A 25,453-nucleotide genomic window follows, 5' to 3' on the forward strand; every position below is an offset into this window, starting at 1 on the left:
ATTTGGATTAAGAAAGAAGATAGGTAGAGAGGGTTGATGACATCCTAATCCTGGACCACATGAATTATGAATGTGATTGAGAGAGGGAGAGAAATTGGAAAACGTCAAGGAGGGAGGGCCGGCGGGCGGACAAACTAATTTCTTCCACATTTTCCTCATCTCATCAAATTAATATTGCTCCATCTTTTTTTCTTATTTAGCTATCCCACAATTTCATATTTTCTTCTATATTTGCAACACCAATTTCACAATTATTCTATTAATTTTGGGTATATATATTACACACAAGAAAATGAGAATTACATAAATTTCCACATGTGAAATCATGTTTGTTAATTTTCCACAACTGATCTCCATTTTTCAAGAATTTTCTTGTATAATGTCACAATTTTTAATTTTTGTAAAGTATTACTAAAAACCAAATTGAAAGCAACACATACACACACACACACATATATATTAATAATAAGTAGAAGAAGAAGAAGAAGAAAAAATAAAAGATATAATAATAAAAAGAAACATAAAAAAATAATAAGAAGAAGAAAATTGAGGAAAAGAAATGAAACGTCGACAGCAGGATTCGAACCTGCGCAGGCAGAGCCCAACAGATTTCGAGTCTGTCTCCTTAACCACTCGGACATATCGACTTTCATGTTCCTTCCTTTCTGAGGAAGATTTCTAATTTGGTTTTGCAGCCAACACATGCACAAACATGTACATCAACTCTGATTTCTGGCATGAAGCTGGAGTCTTTGGGCTGTTGAGGTTGAAATGCGGAGCATTTCTCATAATCTTAGTCTTTTTCAATATCTGATGTTTGTGTCTTTTATCAACATGGCTCTCTCTCTCTCTCGTTTGTTTCTAGTTACAGATGATGATGATCTTACTTTCTACAAAATCGATCAGCAAATTACCTTGGATCTATTTGACTTGGTACGGTACATATGAAGTTCAATACATTCTTATTGTACTTCATTTTCATATATATAATTACCAGTAATATGAATGTTACATCATGGAATCTGTTTTATGACAGTAAGCACACAATACACTACTGAAGCACATTCTACGGAATGTAAAATATTTCTGCGTTTCTTCCATTGTCAAAATGTTGGTTAAACTTGTAACGCTGCTGTCTTCTGCCTCTGTCTATAACGTCAAGCCGAGCACACACTTGAGGTGTCCAAGTTGCTACTGCAAATGAGTTGATCTCAAATGAAGTTGATTTGCAAGCATTAGGTATGTTGTCTCCTCTGTAAGCTTTGCAGATGTAGCCTATAAAATTCTCAAAATCCTGCATCCATAAAACCAAATTTGCCTCACATATATATCTTTATCTTTGGTTGTTTTGTTTTGTGTTTTAGAGACACGGGAGAAAAGAAATTAAGAGAAAGAGTGGTGTAGGCACTAACTTCTTGAAGAGGAAAATTGTCCACAACTACCCATGGCACAAATCTGTGTTGAGGATTGAGAGTAGCAGTTTCATCAGCATATGCTTTCTCAAGCTGCATTTAGTGAATAATCGATTTTTTAACATTTCAATTTGCAAGAAAATTAATACATGATTTTCAACTCTTAATAATCAATATGCTTTCTTGAATTCATCTAAGCTATAAATACATGTATACGACTAACCTGATAACCTAGCCCATTATTGTAGCAATCCTCAATGGGCTGAGGATCCAACCCGTTTGCAGCATAACAAGATGGCCACTCCGCGTGTCTATTCATCAGATGCAGTCGCTCCACGCAATATATGAACTTAAAGTGTGCCTCCTGCACGCAAAAAATGTGGGAACAAACAAACAACTGCCTAACAAAATCAGAAGCTTTATCAGCCAACGTATATACGTACCACTCTAGGCCACGCATTTATGGCACAAGCTTCTGTAACATCCAATTCGCACTCGTCTACGCCATGCTGCAAAAGCAAAACGGCCATAAGTTTTAAAGAGAGTGGAGGAAAATAGGAATAGGGGAGGGAGGTACCTGGCAAATCCAGGAATCATTAGAGCGAATTTGAGTGTTGCCCCAAGGGACAAGCCTGAGATTGACAATGTTGAGGAGATCTGTGTGGAAAATGTTCACCAGATGATTCACAATGAAGTTTGCACAGTAGGGGCACAGGGATTCATAGTACACCGACAAATTAACCCGGTTTTCTGAATCAATATCTTCTGATGATGAAATCTTGGAGAAATGAAGAGATACGTCCATACTAGACGACGACGCCGCAAGATCAGCTTGACACATAATTAACAAAACTAGTGGTAAACCAAAAGTAATTAGAATGAAGCGGAAAACTGCTTGTCGTCTTTGAGAAGCCATTTCCATTTTTCATTTCCTTGTTAGACTGACTGCTCCTGCTCATGCCTTAATATATTTATTATCAAGCAATGCCTACTTTACTGTTTCTCTTTGATCCATATCTTGTTTCTATCAACTCAACTTTTATGGCCTTTTTCTTTTCAGATTGGCTTTCACTTTTAAGTCCCGCGCTATGCTATGCCACCTTCCTCCCACTCCCATAATTAAATTCTACGACGTTAACTCTTTTATATCTCTCTCTCTCACCCCCGGGACAGTTATTAAACTGGGGTAAGTAAGTGCATTCATGGCACATTAATTGATGGGTGTGGGACACAGCCCCATAAACCTGGAGATTGACTGATTGCCAGCAAATTCCTATAAGAATTCAGAGGCCCAAATCTTTTCCACAACACCCAACAAAGGCCCACTACTTTATGAGATGAGAGAAGCCCCGTTCCTAAGATGGACTACAATAATCAGAAATGCTATGACCCGTTTTCTCCGTACAAGTAAAGCTAATCCAATCTAGCCCATCAATCTATTAACCTTCCCTCCCTCATCACTCATGACTCGCGTCTTTAACTCACACTGCACTCTTTTGTATGACAAGAACCCGGGGAGAGAGAGAGAGAAGAAACCCCTCTGCCCTTCCTCCTCCCTCTCATCCTTATTCGTGCTTTGTCACCCCCTCCCCGCCGGCGCTTTTTCTTTACTGTCCTCAGCCTTAACTTCGCTAATGGCTTCAATTAATTTCAACCCCTTCAACGATAACTGGTTCGGAAACCGACCAAAACTCCCATTCCGACCTATTCACCTCCTCTCCTCAATCTTTAAACCCCACTCCAAAAACTCAAGCTTCGCCTCCATAACCAATCCGTTTTCCCGAAAACCCAAAACTGACCCCGATGAAACACCTGGAAAGTACCGCCAAATGCTCGACCAATTCTACTGGGAGTGTGAGAATTTGCCGGATTACCGACACACACCTGAGGTTGAGAGGATTTTGCAGGAAGACCCGATTGCTGAAAAGAAGGAAAACCCGACCCAGGAAGAGATTGAGGAGAATGAGAAGTGGTGGGCTGAATTTCGCTCGAGCCCGGTTGTGCAATTCTTGGCCCGCGCTGAGGAGATTGCTGATAAGCTTAATGAGATTGAGCTTCGGCAAAATTCAGTTCCCTACAGGAAAGAGGATAAGAAATTGTGGCAAGTATGTTTGAGTCTTTTAAATATTCTCAATGAAAGGGTTTCGTTTGATAGTTTCTTATTGGTTCGGCATGATTCGTTTTATGCCCCGTTTTGGTGTAATAAATGGTCTTAGTATGTGTCTTGATAAAGTTATGACATTTCATGAAGTTGGTCTGGGGTTTTCATTCTAGAAGCCTTGAACTAAAACTGGAGTTGGCTATTGATTGAAGTTTAACTTGTGTGTTTTCCATGGTAAAATTTCGTTGGTTGTGTTTGTGAAGGCAGTGCCCAATGTGATTGGGCTGGATGGGAGGCCAATGCCAAGGAAAGCTATAAAATCTGACGCAGAGTCAGATGATAAGTTTTGGGATTTTGCTAGACAGTTCTTTTTTGGGCTTTGGGGGTTCCGGCAGCGACCATACCCACCAGGAAGGCCTATTGATGCCGCGCAGGCTATAGGTTATAAGAGACTCGAGAAGCGGTATTACGACTGTAAGTTTGTGTCATAATTAATATATTATTCTGGATGGTTGTTCTTTTGTTTAAATGCTGGAATGCTAATAATTGCTCACTGATTCACTATGCTATAGTTATCATGAAAACTGGTGGGTGGTTCTATAAGGATCGATTGGGTCGTACCAGAGGACCAATGGAACTTATACAGCTCAAAACTGCGTGGGGTGCGGGAATAATTGACAAGCATACATTTATATGGGGTGATGACATGGATGAATGGGCACCCATAGGCATGATCTATGGTATGGAGCGTGCAATTGCGACGTGGGAAGGTTTGTCATTGATACCTGCAACAATTTATTGGCATAGTGAATCTCATCTGTAATCTGATTAAGGACTGAGATCTATATGCTTGGTTGATGCAAATTACCTGTGGTTTCCAATAAAATAAGATTAGTTTTAAATTCTGCATGAGCATATTATGAACGTCTACAAACTCCTTTGCTTCTGTGGATGTTAGCTGATGCGATATTGCTCATGCAAGAACTTGGCTTATTTCTTAATCATAGTAATTAATGGCGCCATCCGGGCTGTTGCCCAGGCGCGCCTTTGTGAGCCCAGGCCTTTTTGCGCCTGGGCCCATCAAAATAAAAGAAAAAAACTAATAAAAATATAAAATAAGGAAAGGAGGTGACTTAAAACCCCTCATCCTTGTGACTGTTGGACTACTGACTGCCGCTGCTATTGCTTGCTACTGCGCCATCGCAACCGCCAGCAAGTTTTCTTCCTTTTTAGTTCAGTTGCTGAGATTGATACTTTCTCTTCTTCTTCTTATTCCCTGTTTCTCTTTGTTATTCTTTTCTATTTATTGTTTTTCTAAATCTGTTTCTTTCTTTTCTTTTCTTCATAATCATATACTTGCTGTGTTTCTATTTTTTTCTTTTCTTACGTTGTCTCTAATTCTGATACTATGTAATGTAACTATGTAACCTATGTTCTTAATTTAAAGTATAAATGTAAATTAAAGTTATCACTTTTCGTATGTTTATTATTTGTTTATTGATTAAAGTATGCTATTATGATTGAGTAATTCAACTATATGCTTTAGTTCAGTACTTTAGTATAATATATTGAGTTACTCATATTGTTTAATGGTCTTATTTAACTTCTTTTACATTGTTCTAATTGAAAATTACTAATTATGTAAATATTTAGATTATTTTTTACATTTACACCATCCTTCAAAAAGGCGCGCCATACGCCGTGCACCATTAACTACTATATTCTTAATCATGTAAGATTTCACTTCTTTCCCTTAAAAGAAAGGATAGATCTATGTCTAGGAATCGACATTCTTGGAGTTGTTTCTATGTGAATAAATGTCTACTAGAAGTGGTCATGGATGTACTCTGAGTCCTAACAGATTTTTGAATTATGGATCATTGAGAATGATCAGTATCTAGGAAAAAGTTATAGCTAGTTATGGTGTGTAGGGGAGTTATCTTTTTCTAGGTAATATTGTTTGAGAAAATTGTTCTACAAACACATGTATACATCAGAGAAAACGAAATGTTTGGTTTGCTGCCAATATCGAGCATGCATTTGTTATTGTTTAATTTGTTTGAATTGAATACTCAGTCAAAGGATTTCAATCCTAGGTTGCGAAGTATCATGCTTGTTTGGATTACTTGAGTTGCTGTATATTGCTAATCCTTTGGCAGACCTTTGAGCTATTCTAACAATCAGTATGATAGATTTTGAAACCTCTACTTTGCAACTTTTGTTGTTTTGATGGAGAAGTTAGAGAAAATCAGGGTTGTTAGCATCTGCATAAATTTTAACTTCACAGACATTCATAGTTTATTTTATGTCATCTAAGTTCATATATAGCAAAATGCGAGAGCATTACAGCAGGCTTCAAGTGGGCCTTAACTAGTATGCAATACGGATTAGACACATACTAATCTATCAGTAATAGGGGTAATCCAGTCTTTTGATGGATAGAACTTTTAGAGTAAAAATTACTCCTAATTGGCTGTGTGGGCTGGATTTTCAGTTAGATTAGGTGCTGCCGCAACAGCTTTTCTCCATAAGCTGCAGAAAGGGATACCACCTTGGGTTCCTCTGAAGGGGCATGAGGATAAAACCTATAAGCAGCTCCAAGAAGAGGCATATGAGAGCAAGAAACGTGATTTAGCTGTATTAGAGGCTAACAACGGCGTTTGGCCTGGTGTAAGGATTCCTAGTCACGCGCTGTTTCTTTGGGCAAGTGGTTCTGAGCTGACATCACTTCTGGAAGAGGATCACATGCCCAACAAATTCATCCCGAAAGATCTTAGGTACTATCTTCAGCTGTCCTTGGTGCACTTTTGTTGGACTTGTTCATTCAATATTATCGCAATTGCTTAATATTGACAATCCTGTATATTGTTCCTCGTTGCGACTTGCCATAACTCTCTGATATCTTCCCACTTAACCATTGCTGAGATTAGTGAAATTGAACAAGTATTTTGTTGTGAGACAGGCTCCAATTGGCACAAATTATTCCTGGTTTGAGGCCATGGGAGGTTCTAAGCATTGAGCAAGCCATGGATCAGATAACATATGGTGGTGAGTGGTACCGTGAACCTCTTGGGAGTTACACAACTGGTCCTCCTTACATCAGAGCATGGAACAGAGATGTCTTGGTCTGTGACTGCCACCAATTAGTTAATGTGATACATTTTGCATGAAGAATTGTTGATTTGTGGCTTGAAAATATATATTTTGTATTTTAGCTGTGTGGATACTGTTTGCACAAATATAAATCTGAAACATTTTTTCTTAACTGCACTGTGTGTTTGCAGAGACTGTTTGAAATTTTCCGCAAGCTGAGTCAAAGAACATACGACAAACTGGAGAGAACAATTCCAGGTTTCAGCACGATCATGGAGAAAGTCGAAGCAGATGCTGCTGAAAGGGATGCCAAAAGGAAGGCAAAGAGGGCTGCAGAAAGGAAGGCGGAAGAGGAGAAGGCGTTATTTGACGGAGATGAAGACAATGTATAGCCCACTGGCAGCTAGTTAATGTTATAGACGGTAATTGTCATATACTTGAGGTTTACTGGCCACTTGGAGAGTTTTGGCGTGAGAATTCCTTCAAATAGGTGATTGGTGAAGTTAATCTGGAGTTTAGGAGGTGATTACAATTTTGAAGTTGTAAATTAGACACAAAGTGTATGGATTGGAGAGAGGAATACATATATACATTTATTTTGTGGTATGAGAAATTTTCATTTGGCGATGAGTAGACGAGGATGTTGAGAACCCGATGGTTTTCTTGGTTTCAAAATCTCAACACTTAAATATCATTCAGATGGTCTTTTTGGCTTCAAAATCTCAATACTTAAATACCATCCAGATGGTCTTCTTGGTTTCAAAATCTCAGCACTTTTACATATCATTCAGATGGTCTTGTTGGTTTCAAAATCTCAACACTTTACATATGATATGTAACTGCACCTGATATGGCCTTTGCTCATCAAAAAATATATTATATATTCCCCCGAGCCCCAGCCCCAGACCACAACATTATTATTATTATTCATAAACAGTATTCATAAGTACTTAATGGTATTATGCAGTTCCCAGTAAACGAGCGACCGACCTGATATCAGAGTTGGCTATGATAACAAGGGACATGGTCACGTGCATGCATCTTATTGGATATTTTTATTTTATTAATGTTTAATTATTTTGTTATGGAGATTTTTGTTACTTTTCGTAGGATGTAATTGAGCTAAAATACATATAAGTATGTAATTAAACTTAAAATAAAAAGAGTTGCAGCCAGGCAGGCAGCAGTCTAAAGTAAAAAATACGTGTAACACTTTCCCATATTATAAAGGAGATTTGTGATTTGCATCTGCCCCGACACCATTGTGACCCACACAAAATCCCAGGGAGACTAAATAGAAAGCAGAAAAAGGGTGAGGTAGAGATGGAGGACGGAGTAACGGAAATCAAAGACTTGTTGGTGGTGTCCTCTCAGGACAACCATATTCATCCCAGAGAATCAGGACAAACAGTTGCTGCTGCCAATCAAAGTGAAGAAAAAGGGCAACAACAACATTCAAGCGGTGGAATGATAAGTAACTTGATTTCTGCAGTGTTTGTTTCAAAAGAAGATAGTAATAATAATGGGGAAGAAGAAGAAGGAGGAGGAGGAAAGGAGGGGCATGGGCTTATCAACAATTTCATCTCTAATTTGGTTTCACCTTTGAGTACAAAAGTAGTAGGAGATGATGATGGGAATAGTAGTAGTAGGAGTAGTTCAGAGGATCAAGAAAAGAGTGATAGTAGTGGTGGGATCTTCAACAATTTGATTTCCGGCGTTCTGCATCCTCAACCTACTGGACCTGATAAACAACAAGAAGAAACCTCCGGCGGTGGTTTAATTGACAATATTGTCTCTCACTTGCCTACACCTCTTCCTGGTACTTGTTCCTCTTCAAATTAATAATAATATTCATCCTTTTTTTATAATACAAAATGTTAATAGTAATCAAAATTTGTTGAACATGCAGATGATGCTGCTCCAGCCACGGACGAGGCTTCTATTTTAATTCATTCAATTGTTCATGACTAGGAGGTAGGAGGTAGGAGGTAGGAGGGGAGGACTCTAATTAATTAGCTAGCTACCTGCTCTTTCCCTCTCAATATTGCTCTGCCTTTTGTTTCATTTCCTTGTCACTTCTTCACTCCTTAGTTTTCTAGTGTTTCCATCCCTACACTCTTGTTAATTTTTAACGGTTTTTGTTAATTAAGGTGAGTTGGCGTGCATATTCTAATGAGCAGTGATCTTGAATTATTTCCGCCAATCAAATGTGTTACTGTTAGGCAGAACAGAAATCATCCTGAATTCCCTCAACCTTTGTCTCTTCATTTGTGCCCTTTTCTATTTGATGGATTGTTCATTTGTGCCATTAATGCAAATGGTAACACCCATAATTATCAAAATTTGTTACACCGCCCATGCTTGCTATCTATCAATTAGGTTTAAACGACATTGCCAAAAATGTGTTACTGTGATATCTGAAACCAAACAATCTACAACTGATGTTAGTAACATCATTAAAATGATACACTCTTGTCCAATTATGTACATGTCCAAATTAAGTCTCTTTCTGGTTTTAATCACCCCCCCAAGATGACATCAACTCCACTAAATTAAACCATATCTGATTTTTGAACTGAATATTTAAATATAGGGAGAGTCCACACAAGCAGAAAGCCACTGATAGAAAAGCCAAGCCACCGTTTGACCAGGGCCCCTTTCACATCCTTAAAGCAACAGGCATTAGCATCTTTAATCTGATGAATAAATTGGAAAAAGCGGAATCCAAAGCAATTGCTCCCTGCTCAAAATGTCTGTTTCTGCGGCATGCCTCTCCTCCCTCCAAATCATAATTTCTTCTCATTCAAATTACGTATCCAGAAAATTAGATTGTAATCAGGATAATCTGTTTTTTATAATTGCTAAATCATGACAACATCTTTTATTAATTTGGACTATTACACTTAACCTTTCCTATTATTTTCTGTAAGAGGGAATCTAAGAGCCTTACCATTACATCAAAGAGAGTAGAAAATTGTACAGCAAAATGAAAGCTTTCAAAAGTTTCTGTCTTGTTGATTGTTGCTTCCTTGTTTGTCAATTGCTTTTTGTTGTTTACCTCGAAAACTTTATTTAGCACACACAAGTGTGGTGAAGTGAATGAGAAAATATATAAGTAGAGAAAGAATCAAGTATGAGATGGAGATGGAAATGCAGAGGAGAAAACTTTGGTTAAGCTCCATAATCAACAACTTGTTTCTTCTCCCAGCAAAGAATATAGTTGTTAGTGCTTCTTCACTTCTGAGGCATAAGGCAAAAGGTAACATGAAAATTTTGGAAGCAAATTTCCCCAACCCTTTATCTTTCCAGCCATGACACGAGACTTTGCTTTTATTGCAGAAAAAGAGGGGCTGGTTACTCTATACAAGGATATGGAGGCATGTGCAGGATATGCGGATATACGGGTGATGTGGGAGATGATACACTCTTCATGTCCTCCTTATGTGGAGAGCCGTAGAAGCAGCAAAAGGATCAAATTTTGGAAATTCTGTTTCCAAGAAACATGAGAAATCTGTGTTGAATTCACATCGCAGGGGCTTTCAGGCATTTCTTCAACTGATTGAGAGCATAAGTACTACTATCCTCGGATGGAAGTGAGAATTTATAGTTAGGTATAGAGAACAGAGTGATCATATTTCCATACAACTCTTCGTCAAACAGTTCAAGACTCCAGCTTATAATAGAATATGAATCAGATGAAAACACTTTGCAATCTACATCACAAGTGTAGGACAAATTTGTGTCGAAGAAAGTTTGAACTTCAATTTGCAGCATGTGTTTCTAATTTTCTGCTTAGTTACCATACACCCGAGTGATTCACTATTGATTGAGTGACACCGTCAGTTGTTTGTAGTCATGCTCTGTAATTTCCAATACCCTGAAGGGCTAAAACTAATACTAATCATGACTTTGAAGTCCTGGACTCCCTTCAAACATCATTCTACCAAACCTGCAATTTGAAAGTGAGACACCTCTTGGCGGAAAAAATCTGTCGACTGTACTTTATACTGTGTGAATCAGCAATCTTAAGGTATTGCTCTTACAGTACTTTATGTAATATTCATTTACATTCAATTTATAGATCACAAGTTCGAGACTAAAAGTCAAGACTGTCCATCAATAATCAATATTTTTAGGAGATTTATGCGCCATCTCTTTACTATTTGCATTCCCGCTTTCTGGTGCCGTTAAAAGAATTTTCATCTGACTTGCAAATAGATTTAATTTTTTTTTTCTTTTTGCTTATTTATCTGCTTCTATGAACTGAATTTGCCTCCTCTGTTGCATAATACGAAATTCAAGCATTGTGAAGAAACAATGTTTGATGATGTTAAGTGTTCATTCAGTGTGAAAATGGAGTCGATTATGAAGTCATTATTGGACTAGAGGTTGGCAAGGGCTCTCTGAAAGGAAAGAACAACAGGTTAGACTGTTCTTCCGGACTACAATAATGATCAGGCATGGGGTAATTTCCAGGAATCACGCAAAGAATCAACCATCTGGATTCTGGAACTCTATGACTGCCATAAATTAAACTTCTTGTTTGTGGATTTAGCACAGCTGTGATAAAGGCAAGGGGACCTCATCTTGAATGAGGACATAGTCCCTCATATCATCATCACCTTTGCTATCTACATGACATTCCTTCCCACAAATTTCTGATAACTGCTTTTGAAGAAGCTAAAGCGTGTCAAGGTACTGCGGATGCCACACGTTCATGGTGGCAAGATTTTTTCAAGATATTCTTTCTTTTTAAGTTGAATGGAAGATAAAAGTTGTGATGGTGATGAAGAGTCTTTATACTGAGATTACCACTCAGAAGAACCAGGGCACTAATGGAAAGGCGTGTGGATAGAACATGCCCTCTTTGTCCCTATTTGCCTCAACTTTTTTCTTTTCCCCATCAACGGATTCCAGTTCTCTCAATATTGGAGTTATGGTTGAACATGGCTATTAACAATATGCCAGTTTCTATTAAGGTCTGACCTCTGAAGTTACTACTGATCTATCTGAAAATATCTCACCATCACCACTGTATTTAAGTTTGGTAGCCACTTACAAGCATATGGGTTCACAGCCTGCAAGACTGATGAATCCCCACAGAGGTCCGCAAATTTCTCTGTACAATAAGCAAGCAAGTTGTAGATGTAAGGACTAGCACTCTGCCATTTTTCTTGCCCAATATCAGTACTAGATTACTACTTTTAAAATTGCTACTTGCATAAGCTGATATTGTTTCCTTTCCTTTATACGATCTGCCTTTTATGTAATTCTTGGAGGTGAAATATGCAGGTATAAAGCAAACCTATCTTTAACTGTGATTCTCATTCTCTCTCAGTTCAGTGAAAGAAAAACTCCACCTTTTCTTCTCCTAATAATATCAATTCGTCTATGGAGACAGCCCATCTCAATTGAATTCGAAAGCGACCTCCAAAGCCCAATATAATTCCATCAACCTTTTAAAGCCTTGATTCACTTCCACAGTTTCTCAAAACTTCCAATATCACCAGCATCATGGGAGCCACTGCCACATCCACTACAGCGGATACCAGCCCAAATTTTGATAAACCTTCAGAAATTTACGCAGATGAAGTCTCAGTCTTCCCACCAACACATGATGGCCTCAAATTCTGGCAGTTCATGATTGCGGGCTCTATTGCTGGCTCTATAGAGCACATGGCCATGTTCCCAGTGGACACTCTCAAAACTCGCATGCAGGCCATTAGTTCTTCATCCAAAACCCCATCAATAACTCTCAGGCAATCGCTTGGCTCGATCATAAAGCTAGAAGGCATAGCCGGGCTTTATCGTGGCATTGCAGCAATGGGACTTGGTGCCGGCCCGGCCCATGCAGTGTACTTCTCAGTGTATGAATCTTCCAAGAAGTTTTTATCAATTGGAAATCCAAATAATTCAATGGTTCACGCAGCTTCTGGGGTATTTGCAACAGTGGCCAGCGATGCAGTTATAACGCCAATGGATGTGGTGAAGCAAAGATTGCAGTTAAAGGGCAGTCCATATAAGGGAGTGGTAGATTGTGTGAAGAGGGTTGTGATGGAAGAGGGATTTGGGGCGTTGTACGCGAGTTATAGGACGACAGTGTTGATGAATGCACCTTTTACTGCGGTTCATTTTGCCACTTATGAGGCTGCAAAGAGGGGGCTGATGATGGAGGTTTCGAGGGGTGATGATGAGACATTGTTGGTGCATGCAACTGCTGGCGCTGCCGCGGGGGCGTTGGCTGCAGCGGTAACGACTCCACTAGATGTTGTGAAAACTCAGTTGCAGTGCCAGGTATGGATTTCTTGAATTGATTGTTTGTTCCACTTTGGATGCTATATATGATATAATAATGTATATTGTTGGACAAAAATTTATGGTATATTTTTATTACACAGGGTGTTTGTGGGTGTGATCGATTTTCAAGTAGTTCAATAAGGGATGTGATTGAAGCGATTGTGAAAAAGGATGGATATGGTGGGGTGATGAGGGGGTGGATTCCCAGAATGGTGTTCCATGCTCCAGCTGCAGCAATCTGCTGGTCTACATATGAAGCAGTCAAAAGTTTTTTCCAACAACTTAATGGAAAAACTGAGTGAGAGAATAGAGATTTAGTGGAGAAGAAGGAAATTAAGTGTCGGTATCTCAGGACAATTGAATAATGGAGATAGAGAGAGAGGCATTTTCTTGTAAAGTTGTAATAGGGAGAAGTTGGGTGTTTTATATATGTGAAGTAATGAATAGCTGGGCAGGCCTTTATTCTCCATACACAACTCTTTTCCTCTTTTATCAGATGAGATCCTGCTTATTTACTTTTTTGGCCCCGAGAGAGAGAGAGAGAGAGTAGTGTTTTTATCAACACATACACAACCATATTAAAGAGATGAGTTGATTGAGTTTGAGGGTCGTCATGATCATGAAAAAATTACAGAAATTGTGTAGCGGCCCTGTTCAGAAATTGTCTGCAATTACCCCATCTCTAGTTACCTCATAAGCGTCTCTATTCCTGGTTGATGACCCTATACTGGCAGCAGCAAAATGAAGCTTGGAGTCTTGACTAGTAGTGATACAGCTCACCTTCACCCAAAACATGAACATCTTCGTCTTCATTCCATCTATATTAGACAGCTTACCTTGTTCTAACAAAGCGGTTACAGTGGTGTTGAAACGCACTACAGATTGATCCTTGTAACCCACTTCACACACTCTTGTAATGTGAACCACAAGCTTCTTGGTCTCCTCATTGAACTCGTAATTGGTGGCGTCACGGGGGAATATGCCTATCGGCAGATCATTCTCCTTCAAAACTTCTGTTAATGGTTTTTGTACTTTACCTGGATATCATCCATCATTGTTGTCATCATCATCAACTGCATGCATGTAAACTAGTATAAACATAGTAAATATTAACCTTTAATCTTATTAACCAGCCATTTGGCTCCATCTTCAAGGTTGTTTGACAATGCCTAATAAGCACATCATAATTAAGAAACAGAAAGTGAGGTAATTAGGAGATATGAATGGTGCGACAAAGAAATAAAGAAAGAGAGATAGGAAGGGAGGAGTGTTGTATACGTTGATTTCATTGCCGACAGAGTTGAATTCTTTGTTGGCTTGCTGACCCAACCAATAAGAACCCACCTTGTTCATTACCTGATCCATCGATCCGATCACTAGATGATTATCTAAATTTTGAATAATGTTTGTCTCTTTTATCTCTCTCCCTCTCCCTCAGAGAGGCCTTGGCGCGCGATTTTTGATCAGCTACCACCACCCTGCTGCATATATATATATATATATGAAATGCACTCACTCCTCCTCTCTCTCTCTACCTTCAATATTTAACCGTGCGTACACTCCCACTCCCTCATTTACTACTAATTCCCTGCATCCTCTCACCCACCAATTCCTTTTCTTTTCCATTTTTGGGGGTTCCCAATATACAAATTAATCATCATCATGGCAAGTGGGTGTGAGAACCAACTTCAATTTTGGAGGAGGTTTGTTTCGATGTTTTTCATACGTCCTAATGATGATTGAATCTGAGTCAAAGCAATTTGCAATATTCTCCAACTGCAAAAACTCGTTAATTCAAATATGTGTTATTGCAGCGTAAGTACGTACGTATGCATTTCACCAACTTAATTAATTAACCTGCTCCCCCGCCACTCCATCATACTAATATATATTGTATGGACAACTTGTCGCAAATTATAATAATTGTTGTGCCACATCATTTTTATGCATATATAATAAATATTTTTTTATGCTTTAAACTATATTATAATAAAATATATATATCACTATATTATATTAATAAAAAGAAACGAAGTAATAATGTTTTGTCAATTAATATAAATTTTAAAAAGTTGAATAAGTTAATTATTTTATCATGAAAGACACTTTTGACTTCACAAAAAAATGGTGCTAATCCGAAAAGATATATGCCACCTTTCATGAAAAGATCCAAGGCCTCGACCTATCACCCCGGATATGTATTATATAAAATGAAAAACTTGTCATTATTTTTCACCCCCTACACACCATGTGCTTAAACCATCTCTGCACTAATTGATTTGGATTTGAAATTTGAATTAATTAACTTTATATTATAATTATGAACGTTAATTGGTAGAGGTATAAGATATTAATTATAAGTTGGAATTGGCCAAACTCATGAATTTCATAGACTAGAATCCTAATTCACTCTATTATTATATCATACAACTTGTCTGTTAATTAATTAAAGGTTACTTTAGGAACTTAATTAGCAGGTAGCAGGTAGCAGAGCAGCCATTGTAGCCGTATACCAGTAATTACCACATATCTATCGAACCATAAACACAAGTATACGCTACCCCATCCATCCATCCACATCGAAAAAACCCTGTATCATATCTAATCAGACAAAATGCCTTCCCATCTCCCAAATTCCTCCCTTCTACTTGAAAGAATCAAAGAAACACCCACCACAATCGCCGCCCTTTGTAAACAACCCTACCGTCACCCTGCCGCAGCCCAAGTCCCTGACCATCTGGCCCGCTACCACACCCACGCTGTAGCCCCCAACCAGTGCTGCTCCGCCGTGTCACAACAAATCTCCGCTCCCGTCTCCACCGTGTGGTCCGTCGTCCGCCGCTTCGACAACCCACAAGCATACAAGCACTTCGTCAAGAGCTGCCACGTCATCGTGGGGAACGGAGACGTGGGCACCCTGAGGGAGATCCACGTCATCTCCGGCCTGCCAGCTGTCTGCAGCACTGAACGCTTGGAGATCCTGGATGATGAGCGGCATGCGATCAGCTTCAGCGTCGTTGGAGGGGACCACCGGTTAGCCAACTACCGGTCCGTCACCACCCTACACGCGGCTGGGAATGGTGGGGGCACGGTGGTGGTGGAATCGTACGTGGTTGACGTGCCGCAAGGTAATACTAAAGAAGAAACCTGCGTATTTGTGGACACCATTGTGAGATGTAATCTTGAGTCGTTAGCTCAGATGGCTGAGAATTCAGCTACACGAAATTAAATGAACCCATCTTCATCTTCCAATGTATATCATTATTAATTACTGTAAGCATGCAGAGAGAAAGCCACCCGCTCATTAATTTCCAAAAATAAATTGCTATATTTGAGTGAAATTTGTATAAATATTATTTATGTATATAGGATGTATGTTGATTTTGTTTTTTATCGTTCATGGAACATGTTACCGTGGAAGAAGGGTATAGGTATTTGAAGTTGAATGGAATAAAAGAAGGAGGAAGAGTGGTGCAAAAAGAAAGGAAATTAATGGATATTTTAGAGCAAGATGAGTGAATTAATTGGATATAAACTTGCGCATGAGCCAAACATCTTTGTTTGAAGAAGATGGATAATATAATACTAGTGTTTTTAAATCAAAGGATATGTATGTGATATGTACAAGTAGAGTATGAGGGTGTACGTACGCGTTTGGAAGAACAGTAAGCGTAGTGGGCAGGTGAAGTATAGATATAGATAGTGTGTGATGATTATACTCAGCCTCAAATTCAAATGCACTCTGAACAATAATTAAGTGAATTAGTACATGTCACTTCTTCTTAATCTTACTTGTATTCTCTCTCACTCCATTTTCGGGGATGTCAATAGTTTAAGTTTTCACAAAAAATTAACAGAATATACAAGTTAATTCTTTGTTTTTGAGATAATATTGCAATTACTCATATTGTGATTAAGTGAGAATGAATTAATATAAATGAAATGTATTACGTACAGGATAATGAAGTAATCCTTTGAAAATATATATTTCATGATACTACTAAATGAAAAACAAATGATCATGAGTTACTGTGAATTTATTACGTGGTGCGCGAGTTCTAGTGGACCAATCTTTGAATCAACAATCGATCTTTGTGGTAAAATTCTTCCCAGGATTTCGTATCCATGTCCTTCACTTCCAATCAACTGATATGGAATATTTTTGCAGGGTTATACAACTTAGAGAAACAACAACAGGTCTCAACTCAAGGAAATATACGATACAAGAATCTTTGCTCTATTAAAATTTACCTGTCATTAACAAAAATTATTCTTCATGGACTTCTTACATATGGAAAAAACTCAGTACAAACTTCAATATATATAGACTAAAAGAATAATATGATATATATACACACCCACACACAAGTAATGAATAAAGAAAGACCTGTATTACCAAACAATAAATAAATGAATTAATGAAATGTAAGAATAGATAAAGGAACCAACTATTATACTCCATCATCTTTCAGCTTGCTGGAGGTGGTGCTGCCCCATCATCCCCAGAAGCTGGTTCTGTGCAAACATCGCCAGGCTCTGGCTTTATTATCTCTTCAAGTTTTTGGAGAACTTGCTGAGCTTCAGGCCTAGCTGCAGGAGAAGGGTCAACACAATGGAGGGCTAATTTCAATGTATTAAGCAATTCATCACCAATGTTAGATGCATCCCTCATTAGCTCCACATCAAACACTTCATTAGTCCATTCCTCCTTTACGATCGATGCCACCCACTGCGGCAGGTCGAGGCCATCTGTCGCCTCAGATGGGGATTTTCCTGTTAAGAGCTCCAATATTATCACCCCAAGGCTGAAAACATCAGCCTTGGTGCTTGCGTTCTTCAGTTTTGAAAACTCTGGCGCTCGATACCCCATTGTGCCTGCTGTCGCGATTACATTGGCGCTGGCAGTACTTGTCATGAGCCGCGAGAGGCCGACATCAGCTATTTTGGGATTGTTGTGTTCATCGAGTAGGATATTGCTCGACGTGAGATTCCCATGCACAATTTTTTCTTCATTGTGGAGATAGCATAGTCCTTGTGTTATTCCAATAGTTATGGTCATTCTTGTTGGCCAAGGAATGATAGTTTCAGGTCCTCGAGCTGCACATTTACAAGATGTTAGAAAATGATTTATATCAAGAAAGTACATCCTGCATCTAGATATTGCAATCAATGTTCAGAAGATTATATTTAATCAGGCAAAGATGTCATGTACTGGTAAATACTCTGTTATATCTATGTAACCTTCTTACCATGAAGGAAGGATGCAAGACTTCCATTAGGCATATAATCATAGACAAGAAGCTTCTCGCCTTTCGGTCCCAAATAATAAGCTCTCAGGGCCAAGATATTAGGATGTCGAATCTTCCCAAGTTCAGAAACCTCCAATTCAAATTCCTTTTGGGCCTTGGTGATCTTCTCCCTTAGCCTCTTCACCGCAACTTGATTATTATCTTCCAATGTTGCCTTATAGCAAGTTCCATAAGTGCTCTTTCCCATTATTTCTGCAGTAGCACATAACAAATCATCAGCTGTAAATACAAAAGGGCCATCAAAATGGACCAACTTTCCTCCGGTTTCAGTCCCTGACTCGACGACTTCAGTCCCTGCAGCAGGAACTGGCTTTGCACCTCTGGTAGTGGAAGCGAGACCTCCTGCTTTAGCAGTTTTAGCTTTTGAAGATGCCTTCCTTCTGATCAAGCAGCAGAGCAATACACAGCATAGAATCAGTAAAACAACAAGAAGGGCACCAGCTGCTATGAGAATAATGTCTTTGGTACTCAATTTTCGATGATGATGCTTAGGTGCCCCTTGCGAAGGAGAAGGTAGATTATTTCCAGGTTCCGGGGCAGGACACGGCGTTGAGCTCGAATATCCACATAGCTGAACATTACCAGTGAAGGAGCTTGAGTTGAATTTCCTGGCTAGAACAGATGGGACGGCACCGGAAAGATTATTGAAGGAAACATCAAAAGACAAGAGATTTTGTAGATTGACCAGGGAGATTGGAATTTCCCCAGTAAGATTGTTCTCTGATAAATCAAGAATAGTGATACTGGTGATATTGCCAATGACGCCTGGAATTTGGCCTTGGAATTTGTTATTGCTCAAGTCTAGCGTTGAGAGATTGCGTAGTTGTCCAATCGATTCCGGGATCTGGCCATCAAGATAGTTGTTTTCTAGATTTATAGTCACCAAAGAGGAGAGCTTGGAAAGACGTTCAGGAAAGCTTCCATTTATGGCATTGTTTGATAAATCAATGGATTTCAACCTTGAGAGACTACCTAATTCTTCAGGGATATTCCCTTTAATTTGGTTTTGACTCAGGGTTAGCTCTTCAAGCATAGTGAGTTTGCTTAAAGAAGCTGGAATGTTTCCAGAAAGAAAGTTATGGTCAAGGGCCACAGACTGAAGCTGATAAGAACGATCAACTGATTTACTGCCCCCCCATGTATCAGGAACAGAACCAGAGAGATTATTGTGTTGAAGAGCAAGAAAAGTGAGAGAGGGGGAGTTGGATAGGCTTACAGGGATTGGCCCTGAAATGCCATTGTAGCTCAAATTAAGTCTATACAATCTGGTAGAGTTAGCAAGACTTGGGGGAATGATACCAGTAAGCTGATTATTGCTAAGATCAAGTGTCTGAAGAAGAAGGCAGTTACCAATTGAAGGAGGTATAGAGCCAGAAAGCCGGTTATTGAAAAGATAAACGCCTCTGAGATTGGGAAGGAAGCCGAGAGATGTTGGCACAGGGCCAACAAGAACGTTGTCGTGGAGGCTAAGGCGCCGAAGGGCTTGAAGTTGGCCAATTTTTTCAGAAATTCGGCCACCCAATCCCTTCCAAGGCAGCTGGATAGCAATGACTTGCCCATTGACACACTTGATTCCGGCCCACCCAGAACAAGCACCAACACCACTGTCATTCCAACTCTTCAAGATCCCCCTGGAATCAACGAACTCATGTTTCAAGGCCTTTAAGGCTTGATAGTCGGACTGTGTGACAACTACCCCATCCCATGTCTTGCCTGAAACAAGCTGGCAATTTGTAAACAGAAGCAGAAAAAGGCAAGAGAAGAGGAGGGGTAGCCCCCAACATTTTTCTTTCTTCTTATTTGAACCCCACCTCCAATCAGCTTTCTCCTCAAGCTGACAGTGCAAGAACTCCATGGAGCAGTTGCGAGATCGAAATCGCAACTGAATACAATCATCCATGAACTATACTGATAACCAATGAGGGGTTCAGATTCTAAGGACAAAGAAATCTGAGCAAATAAGTGTATGAAATCTCTCTTTTACCTCTCCGGCTCAGCTTTTCTGGTGGTTGCTTTTTTCTTACTGCAACTTAGTACAGAAAATTTATTGAAAAGCAATGGAGAAAGAGAGAGATAGAGAATGTAGGGTTTATGAAAGAAGACTATTAAGATGGAGGGAGTATGGAGTAGAGGAAAATATGGAGCAGAGAGTGTGTCTATGTTTAGTTGGATCCCAACGGCTAGTTTGTGTAAGCAGAGTAAGAAGTTATTTTTGGGTATAACAACGTTAGTTGTTTTGTATTTGGGTTGAAAAACAACTAGTCCGTGTTCGACGCAAGACTTGACTTTTAACGGCTATATTCTGCAAGGTACTGTGGCTGGCTGGGTATGGGTATGGAACCTGACCGTTAAATAACCTTGACTTATTCAGTCCTGTCTTTTCTCCATTAATATTGATGCGTGTTATTTATTCTAAGAAGGGTGAACTCGAACCGCGTCTTATTAAATTCCCCACTTTGCTGGTGGTGGTGGGATTGGGGTTTCATATTTTAGTTACTATGATCCACTTTAATTTGGGTAAGTTTGGCATCTTAGTGCCAGTGTAGGTGGCGTGGGATGGTGGCGACAAGTAATTAAGTTGAAGCTAAAACAGAACCTTATATTTGGAAGCAACTTTGTTTCCCTTGTTATGTGGGTGGATAATACCCCTTTAAATTTAAGTTGGACCCATTTCAAGCAAATCACATGACAAATAAAAATTATAATGTAATCAATATGTGTATATATATATTTTCCAACATAAAATGAAATGACTGATCTTTTAAAGTAGCACTTGATGACTCCCAGAAACTTTTAACCTAAAATACAATGTACTATTACATAACTATCAGACTTTCAGTGTTTCATAATCAAGAAAAAGTAAGTGAAGATAGGTAAACGAAGCAAATACTTCTTAGCATACCACACTTCACTTTCATCGAGTACCCACTCTCGCACTTCACCAAAATCCGTTTTACTTAACAATCCAGCAATCAATGATGAAGCAACCTTGAATAATGTATCGCATACGAGGAGCAGACATGAAGCACACAACTTGAGAGCAGCGGTGTCTGTTTTCTTGTTGGAAAGGGGGTGGGTGTAGGAGTAGGAGTTCATTCAATTTCTCTTTTACATGTGAATCTCCACTTAACCCAGCCCCACAAATATTGAGATATGGAGAGTATCATTCTATGTACTTAACTATATGCAAGAACAATGCAGAAAGAACTTTAGGTTGGATCTCATTTCATGCAAACGAATTACTAAAAACTTTAACGCAAGCAAACCTGTGACTGCAAAATAGATCCTCAGATTTTGGAGATTCACACTGCAAATTACCACATCTAGATCCAAACTTCATCACTACATCAATGGAAAGATATGTTCCAATTTTCAATAAAAGATGGTGTAAATTGCGTTTTAATATCGTACTCATCAACCAATTATCAAGATTCAACATTGACCATAGAAATCAGTCATCAAGCATGCTCTGAAGTTGCAAAATAATAAACCACATAAACCGTCCAAAAAAAATGTTGATTCCATAGATCAACGAACAAAGTTACAGATATTAACATCCCCCAATTAAGAAGAACATATATATATATATATATATATATATAGTGCTCTAGCTACCCGCCTAGAATTTTGCTGTATCAGTCATCCGATTAAGACGGATCTGAAAAAGAAAAACAATTGAAGTTATTCCCATTACCCCCACACGCATGACGGATCATTAAGCCCTAGCAGCCACGGGGGGCTGAGCAACAGGGGGGGCACCAGAGGTGAAGAAAGAGAGGAATCCTGAAGCGCCTCCCTGCGCCTCCTGCTCATCAAGGAAAAGATCTTCGGGGCTCCTAAGAGCACCGTGCAAGCAAACGATACCGATCCCAACCATGAAGGCGGAGACGAGAATGGATCCAACGCTGGTGAGGAAGATGACAACAATGGTTGAGACGATTAAGAAGAGGAGGGTCTCGCGATCGGAGAATTGGCGGCCAAAGACAGTGATCGGAGGATCAGAGGACTGGCGGAAGAGGTATAGGAAGAGCCAGGAGGCGAGAAGGCCAGCAAGGAGGATCAGGGAGAAGGGATTGGTAAGAAGGGAGACGACGAGGACGGCGGAGATGACGGCGAGGTAATTGATGCGGAAATAGTTATAGTTCTTGCGTATACGGAGAGTAGCTTCAGAGAGGGATTCAGGCTTGGAGAAGGCGGAGCGGTCGAGGAGCTCTGGCCAGGGGCGGCGGTTAGCGAGACCTGAACGCACGGTTTCAGAAATGCCGGAGAAGAATGAACGGAGGGCGGAAGCGGAGGAAGGTAGTTGCTGGTTGTCGGCAGGGGGGTGATTGGTGATTGGGAGGATTGCAGGGGAGGAGTTTGCTGCCATCTTTGAGTGAGCGATTGAGTTTGATATTTCGGCAATTTGACTGAATGGGAATTGGGAAATTGGAAACGGGAATGTTTATTTATAAGGGAACGTTTGGGAGACGGTATTGGAAATTATTTTGCTTAGCAAATACGGTATGGCATTATCAAGGAAATTGCGTCGGTGGATCCATTCCATGGGAGCCCAGTTCCATTTCCATTTCTAATTCCTCAGGGGTTTCTTTCTATACCAAAAAGTAACATAATATAATCACCATTATTTTATTAATACTTAAACATAACTGCTCCTACGTTTTACGATTCTACTACCTTGTACCCGTGAGGTTTTTACCACTTGAACAGTACCAATTCTCCATTAGGTGTAGGTAAGTAGGTAGGCAGGCAGGCATCAGATACATTCATGTCCAGAGTCGCTATTCCATCCCTCTCTCCTCATCACTCTAATCAATTTCATAAAGCAAATATGAGTCTCAAAGAAATTATTAAAGGACCAATCTACACAAAATTATTAAAGGACCAATCTACACAACATTCTACTTCTTGCTCCTGCATCCTTCAACAACTGATAAAACCAACAGCTGTAATCCAGAATAATGGTAGTAAAATACCTATTAGATCCTAGTAGCTGCTTGCTTTCTCTCCTAAGTAAATTATCAAATACCTAAGCAAAATACAACAAATCATAACTAGCAACACATGAAAACTCGCCCCTTCTCCAGATCGATAATTTGAGATGGCAGATTGAGCATACAACAAATAACAATTTCAGTTCTTGCAACACTTCCTGTGTGGATCACTGAAAGACACATTCTTGCAGCTATGAATGAAAATTTTTCCGCATTGATATTACAACTCTGCTAGCCTAATATACAAAAGCATGCATGCTCTAATCTAATAGATATATAGATAGAAACAGATGCCCTAATGTTTGGATCAAAATCAGTACTAGAAGAACGTTTAAATCAGTCGAAAGACATAGTAACATCCAGTCCATGATACATTATGATATTTCCATGGAAACAAACAATAGAAGACGTCCAAGTGGGTTAATCAGAACCCAGATACATCAGATGCGGTCACTGATGTATAGACAAGATGTGAAAAAATCAAAGGTAAGACACCTAGAAGGTCGCTTCATTCCAGCCCAAGTTGGAACCCTGTCCCCAAAAAACAGGAAAGAGGAAAAGAAAAAGAGTAGATGTCATCGATGAAGGCAATAAAATGGAGAGAACTCACAATCAAGAAAAAGATCAAACTATATTGTGCAGTTACAACACATGCAAAACAGTATTCGTCAAGCTCCAAACATAGTTCTAAATTTTGAAAGTTCATTTACATGATTTAGTACTGGTGTAAAGCATGCAGACATTGTGCATTTTCTTGACTCTGACAGGCCTATACAAGCAGAGGAATGCAATGAGAAAACTAAGAGCATGACAAAGCCATTTTGATAAACAAGTTAAAAGGTTCAGCTTTTATTGCCTTTGTATCGTAAAATTTGAGATAGAATCGTGATTTTGGTACAGACAGCTTAGTCTCAAGTATATTAGCAATAGCACCACTCAGCTTCTTATTGACATCAGGGCTAAGACCTCCAATGGAGACCAGCTCCCCATAAGCAGCAGGCTGCTCTGTTCCTCCAAATGCCATGGGTACAGATCCCTTAGAACAATCATCACATATGCATATATCAGATGCAAACTGTAGATTAGTCTTCCCAAATTTACTAAGTAAAGCAGGATTTTAGATTTATTTCAAGGATAAAAGTCTATCAGATACCATGAAGCACAGCTAATGATAAACTAGTTTGAAGTTACACTTTTTCCCATGTCAATATGCAACGCAATAGCTTATGTCCAACTTCTCTGGACAATGATTTTATAAGAGCATCCCAGTTCAGAGAACCCAAAGATGAAAATCTATTTGAAAAGGATGTAGAGCATCTAAAAATCCTCCTTAAGTGGGACCAAAAATTATAGTATGAGGAAGTATATGTAAACATGTCCAAGATGAGGCTTTAACTTTATCACTTCCAACTGATGTTAATTAATAAACCGCAAATGGACGGCAAACACAATGTAAAGAGCATGATCTTCTCATAGTTGTAATGCTTTGAAGGGACCTAAGGAGCATATGTTAACAAGAATTAGACATACATTTTAGCAAAAATGGCCGCCGTCCGTTTTCAGATAATTTCTCTTTTGCTTTTGCGTCTTAATTTGTCAGAAGGACCATCAAATGCAAATAACAATACAGCAGAAGCAACAAAAAACTTTCCATCAAGAACAACCGCTGCCACTTAAATCAAAACAAAGCACAGCGAGGGAGCGAGGATCAAGAAATTGCAAACATCAAACTAAATCAAGAGAATAATAAAATATGAATTAAATCAGGAAAGATACGGAGAGCCTCGGGTTTGCCGATGATCTTGGCAACAGTGGAGGAGGCTTGAGAGAGAATAGAGGAGGAGTCTACGCCCTCCAGGCTCACGTTAGTCGACAAGTTCAAGCACGGCATCATTTTGCAAAACCCTGCTTTCTTCTCTGGTGTTCTCACTCTCTGCTACAGCTTCAGTAATCAGTATACCTATACCCAATCATATACACTTCTTACCCTTGAAAATTTCCCAAGATGACATGCAAATTGCAATCAATATATTGGCCGGTCATCGCTTGCAATTTAATCCATTTTGAGATGACTCTGATTTAAATAAGATAAGATTTTTTTGTATTGAGAGTAAGATGAAAGTGGAAGATAATAATAATTGATATAATCTGTAAAAGATGTTTTATAATAAAATAAAATACAACAATTATGGTTGAAAAACATTCTTCTTTTCTTTTTTTTTTAATCTTTTGCATATTATATACTCA

General features: G+C 39.1%; 8 protein-coding genes and 2 non-coding genes across 14 annotated transcripts; 4 read left to right on the forward strand and 6 right to left on the reverse strand.

Moving 5' to 3' along the window:
• Nucleotides 1-565: 565 nt before the first annotated feature.
• On the reverse strand, nucleotides 566-647 carry TRNAS-CGA (transfer RNA serine (anticodon CGA)). The gene has a single exon. It is a non-coding gene; the product is annotated as a tRNA-Ser (tRNA).
• Nucleotides 648-900: 253 nt separating this feature from the next.
• Nucleotides 901-2,808, reverse strand: LOC105161515 (gamma-interferon-responsive lysosomal thiol protein). Of its 2 annotated transcripts, none has more exons than XM_011079224.3 (5): nucleotides 1,990-2,521; nucleotides 1,856-1,921; nucleotides 1,636-1,776; nucleotides 1,413-1,505; nucleotides 901-1,294 (listed from the first exon to the last, which is right to left on the reverse strand). In XM_011079224.3, exons 1-5 carry the CDS (start codon nucleotides 2,332-2,334, stop codon nucleotides 1,067-1,069), a joined length of 873 nt encoding a protein of 290 aa, XP_011077526.1. In that variant the 5' UTR covers nucleotides 2,335-2,521; the 3' UTR covers nucleotides 901-1,066. The 2 variants fall into 2 exon arrangements, with proteins under 2 accessions (XP_011077526.1, XP_088736519.1); XM_088880393.1 differs by having other exon boundaries at nucleotides 1,152-1,294; nucleotides 1,413-1,455; nucleotides 1,990-2,808.
• A 66-nt stretch (nucleotides 2,809-2,874) lies between these two features.
• On the forward strand, nucleotides 2,875-7,239 carry LOC105161516 (histone-lysine N-methyltransferase ATXR3-like protein). 2 transcript variants are annotated; one of them, XM_011079225.3, is made up of 6 exons: nucleotides 2,875-3,517; nucleotides 3,777-3,987; nucleotides 4,086-4,283; nucleotides 6,008-6,290; nucleotides 6,476-6,638; nucleotides 6,798-7,239. In XM_011079225.3, exons 1-6 carry the CDS (start codon nucleotides 2,876-2,878, stop codon nucleotides 6,996-6,998), a joined length of 1,698 nt encoding a protein of 565 aa, XP_011077527.2. In that variant the 5' UTR covers nucleotide 2,875; the 3' UTR covers nucleotides 6,999-7,239. The 2 variants fall into 2 exon arrangements, with proteins under 2 accessions (XP_011077527.2, XP_088736517.1); XM_088880391.1 differs by having other exon boundaries at nucleotides 3,376-3,517; nucleotides 3,781-3,987.
• Nucleotides 7,240-7,823: 584 nt separating this feature from the next.
• On the forward strand, nucleotides 7,824-10,370 carry LOC105161514 (uncharacterized). 2 transcript variants are annotated; one of them, XM_088880394.1, is made up of 3 exons: nucleotides 7,824-8,425; nucleotides 8,516-8,580; nucleotides 9,200-10,370. In XM_088880394.1, exons 1-2 carry the CDS (start codon nucleotides 7,930-7,932, stop codon nucleotides 8,575-8,577), a joined length of 558 nt encoding a protein of 185 aa, XP_088736520.1. In that variant the 5' UTR covers nucleotides 7,824-7,929; the 3' UTR covers nucleotides 8,578-8,580; nucleotides 9,200-10,370. The 2 variants fall into 2 exon arrangements, with proteins under 2 accessions (XP_088736520.1, XP_020549362.1); XM_020693703.2 differs by having other exon boundaries at nucleotides 7,830-8,425; nucleotides 8,516-9,865.
• A 637-nt stretch (nucleotides 10,371-11,007) lies between these two features.
• On the forward strand, nucleotides 11,008-13,418 carry LOC105161513 (uncharacterized). Of its 2 annotated transcripts, XM_020693741.2 has the most exons (3): nucleotides 11,008-11,753; nucleotides 11,899-12,900; nucleotides 13,005-13,418. In XM_020693741.2, exons 2-3 carry the CDS (start codon nucleotides 12,121-12,123, stop codon nucleotides 13,203-13,205), a joined length of 981 nt encoding a protein of 326 aa, XP_020549400.1. In that variant the 5' UTR covers nucleotides 11,008-11,753; nucleotides 11,899-12,120; the 3' UTR covers nucleotides 13,206-13,418. The 2 variants fall into 2 exon arrangements, with proteins under 2 accessions (XP_020549400.1, XP_011077521.1); XM_011079219.3 differs by having other exon boundaries at nucleotides 11,008-12,900.
• Nucleotides 13,419-13,544: 126 nt separating this feature from the next.
• LOC105161512 (uncharacterized protein At5g01610) lies at nucleotides 13,545-14,623 on the reverse strand. Its single transcript, XM_011079218.3, has 3 exons — nucleotides 14,182-14,623; nucleotides 14,018-14,072; nucleotides 13,545-13,940 (listed from the first exon to the last, which is right to left on the reverse strand). Exons 1-3 carry the CDS (start codon nucleotides 14,266-14,268, stop codon nucleotides 13,558-13,560), a joined length of 525 nt encoding a protein of 174 aa, XP_011077520.1. The 5' UTR covers nucleotides 14,269-14,623; the 3' UTR covers nucleotides 13,545-13,557.
• A 773-nt stretch (nucleotides 14,624-15,396) lies between these two features.
• LOC105161511 (abscisic acid receptor PYL4) lies at nucleotides 15,397-16,303 on the forward strand. The gene has a single exon (XM_011079217.3). It carries the CDS (start codon nucleotides 15,518-15,520, stop codon nucleotides 16,130-16,132), a length of 615 nt encoding a protein of 204 aa, XP_011077519.1. The 5' UTR covers nucleotides 15,397-15,517; the 3' UTR covers nucleotides 16,133-16,303.
• Nucleotides 16,304-16,975: 672 nt separating this feature from the next.
• On the reverse strand, nucleotides 16,976-21,563 carry IMK2 (inflorescence meristem receptor-like kinase 2). The gene is made up of 2 exons (XM_011079216.3): nucleotides 18,153-21,563; nucleotides 16,976-18,000 (listed from the first exon to the last, which is right to left on the reverse strand). The coding sequence occupies exons 1-2, from the start codon at nucleotides 20,110-20,112 to the stop codon at nucleotides 17,372-17,374; spliced, it is 2,589 nt and encodes an 862-aa protein (XP_011077518.1). The 5' UTR covers nucleotides 20,113-21,563; the 3' UTR covers nucleotides 16,976-17,371.
• Nucleotides 21,564-21,714: 151 nt separating this feature from the next.
• Nucleotides 21,715-22,769, reverse strand: LOC105161509 (PRA1 family protein B2). Its single transcript, XM_011079215.3, has one exon. It carries the CDS (start codon nucleotides 22,579-22,581, stop codon nucleotides 21,928-21,930), a length of 654 nt encoding a protein of 217 aa, XP_011077517.1. The 5' UTR covers nucleotides 22,582-22,769; the 3' UTR covers nucleotides 21,715-21,927.
• A 619-nt stretch (nucleotides 22,770-23,388) lies between these two features.
• Nucleotides 23,389-25,344, reverse strand: LOC105161508 (uncharacterized). Its single transcript, XR_016065496.1, has 3 exons — nucleotides 24,063-25,344; nucleotides 23,917-23,975; nucleotides 23,389-23,737 (listed from the first exon to the last, which is right to left on the reverse strand). It is a non-coding gene; the product is annotated as an uncharacterized LOC105161508 (transcript).
• Nucleotides 25,345-25,453: the final 109 nt, after the last annotated feature.

The sequence above is a fragment of the Sesamum indicum genome, linkage group LG5 (assembly GCF_026168435.1).
Source record: "Sesamum indicum cultivar Baizhima isolate 11 linkage group LG5, ASM2616843v1, whole genome shotgun sequence".
Taxonomy (NCBI): Eukaryota; Viridiplantae; Streptophyta; class Magnoliopsida; order Lamiales; family Pedaliaceae; genus Sesamum; species Sesamum indicum.

Coding starts and splice junctions, on each gene's coding strand:
- LOC105161515 (XM_011079224.3), bottom strand. CDS start 2,334: ATGGAAATGGCTTCTCAAAGACGACAAGCAGTTTTCCGCTTCATTCTA. Junction 1,922..1,989: donor ATGATTCCTGGATTTGCCAG/GTACCTCCCTCC, acceptor TTGCTTTTGCAG/CATGGCGTAGACGAGTGCGA. Junction 1,777..1,855: donor TAAATGCGTGGCCTAGAGTG/GTACGTATATAC, acceptor TTTTGCGTGCAG/GAGGCACACTTTAAGTTCAT.
- LOC105161516 (XM_011079225.3), top strand. CDS start 2,876: ATGACTCGCGTCTTTAACTCACACTGCACTCTTTTGTATGACAAGAAC. Junction 3,518..3,776: donor AGGATAAGAAATTGTGGCAA/GTATGTTTGAGT, acceptor GTGTTTGTGAAG/GCAGTGCCCAATGTGATTGG. Junction 4,284..6,007: donor TGCAATTGCGACGTGGGAAG/GTTTGTCATTGA, acceptor CTGGATTTTCAG/TTAGATTAGGTGCTGCCGCA.
- LOC105161514 (XM_088880394.1), top strand. CDS start 7,930: ATGGAGGACGGAGTAACGGAAATCAAAGACTTGTTGGTGGTGTCCTCT. Junction 8,426..8,515: donor CTTGCCTACACCTCTTCCTG/GTACTTGTTCCT, acceptor TTGAACATGCAG/ATGATGCTGCTCCAGCCACG.
- LOC105161513 (XM_011079219.3), top strand. CDS start 12,121: ATGGGAGCCACTGCCACATCCACTACAGCGGATACCAGCCCAAATTTT. Junction 12,901..13,004: donor AAACTCAGTTGCAGTGCCAG/GTATGGATTTCT, acceptor TTTATTACACAG/GGTGTTTGTGGGTGTGATCG.
- LOC105161512 (XM_011079218.3), bottom strand. CDS start 14,268: ATGGATCAGGTAATGAACAAGGTGGGTTCTTATTGGTTGGGTCAGCAA. Junction 14,073..14,181: donor CTGTCGGCAATGAAATCAAC/GTATACAACACT, acceptor TGTGCTTATTAG/GCATTGTCAAACAACCTTGA. Junction 13,941..14,017: donor GCTGGTTAATAAGATTAAAG/GTTAATATTTAC, acceptor GATGATATCCAG/GTAAAGTACAAAAACCATTA.
- LOC105161511 (XM_011079217.3), top strand. CDS start 15,518: ATGCCTTCCCATCTCCCAAATTCCTCCCTTCTACTTGAAAGAATCAAA.
- IMK2 (XM_011079216.3), bottom strand. CDS start 20,112: ATGGATGATTGTATTCAGTTGCGATTTCGATCTCGCAACTGCTCCATG. Junction 18,001..18,152: donor TCTTGCATCCTTCCTTCATG/GTAAGAAGGTTA, acceptor GTAAATGTGCAG/CTCGAGGACCTGAAACTATC.
- LOC105161509 (XM_011079215.3), bottom strand. CDS start 22,581: ATGGCAGCAAACTCCTCCCCTGCAATCCTCCCAATCACCAATCACCCC.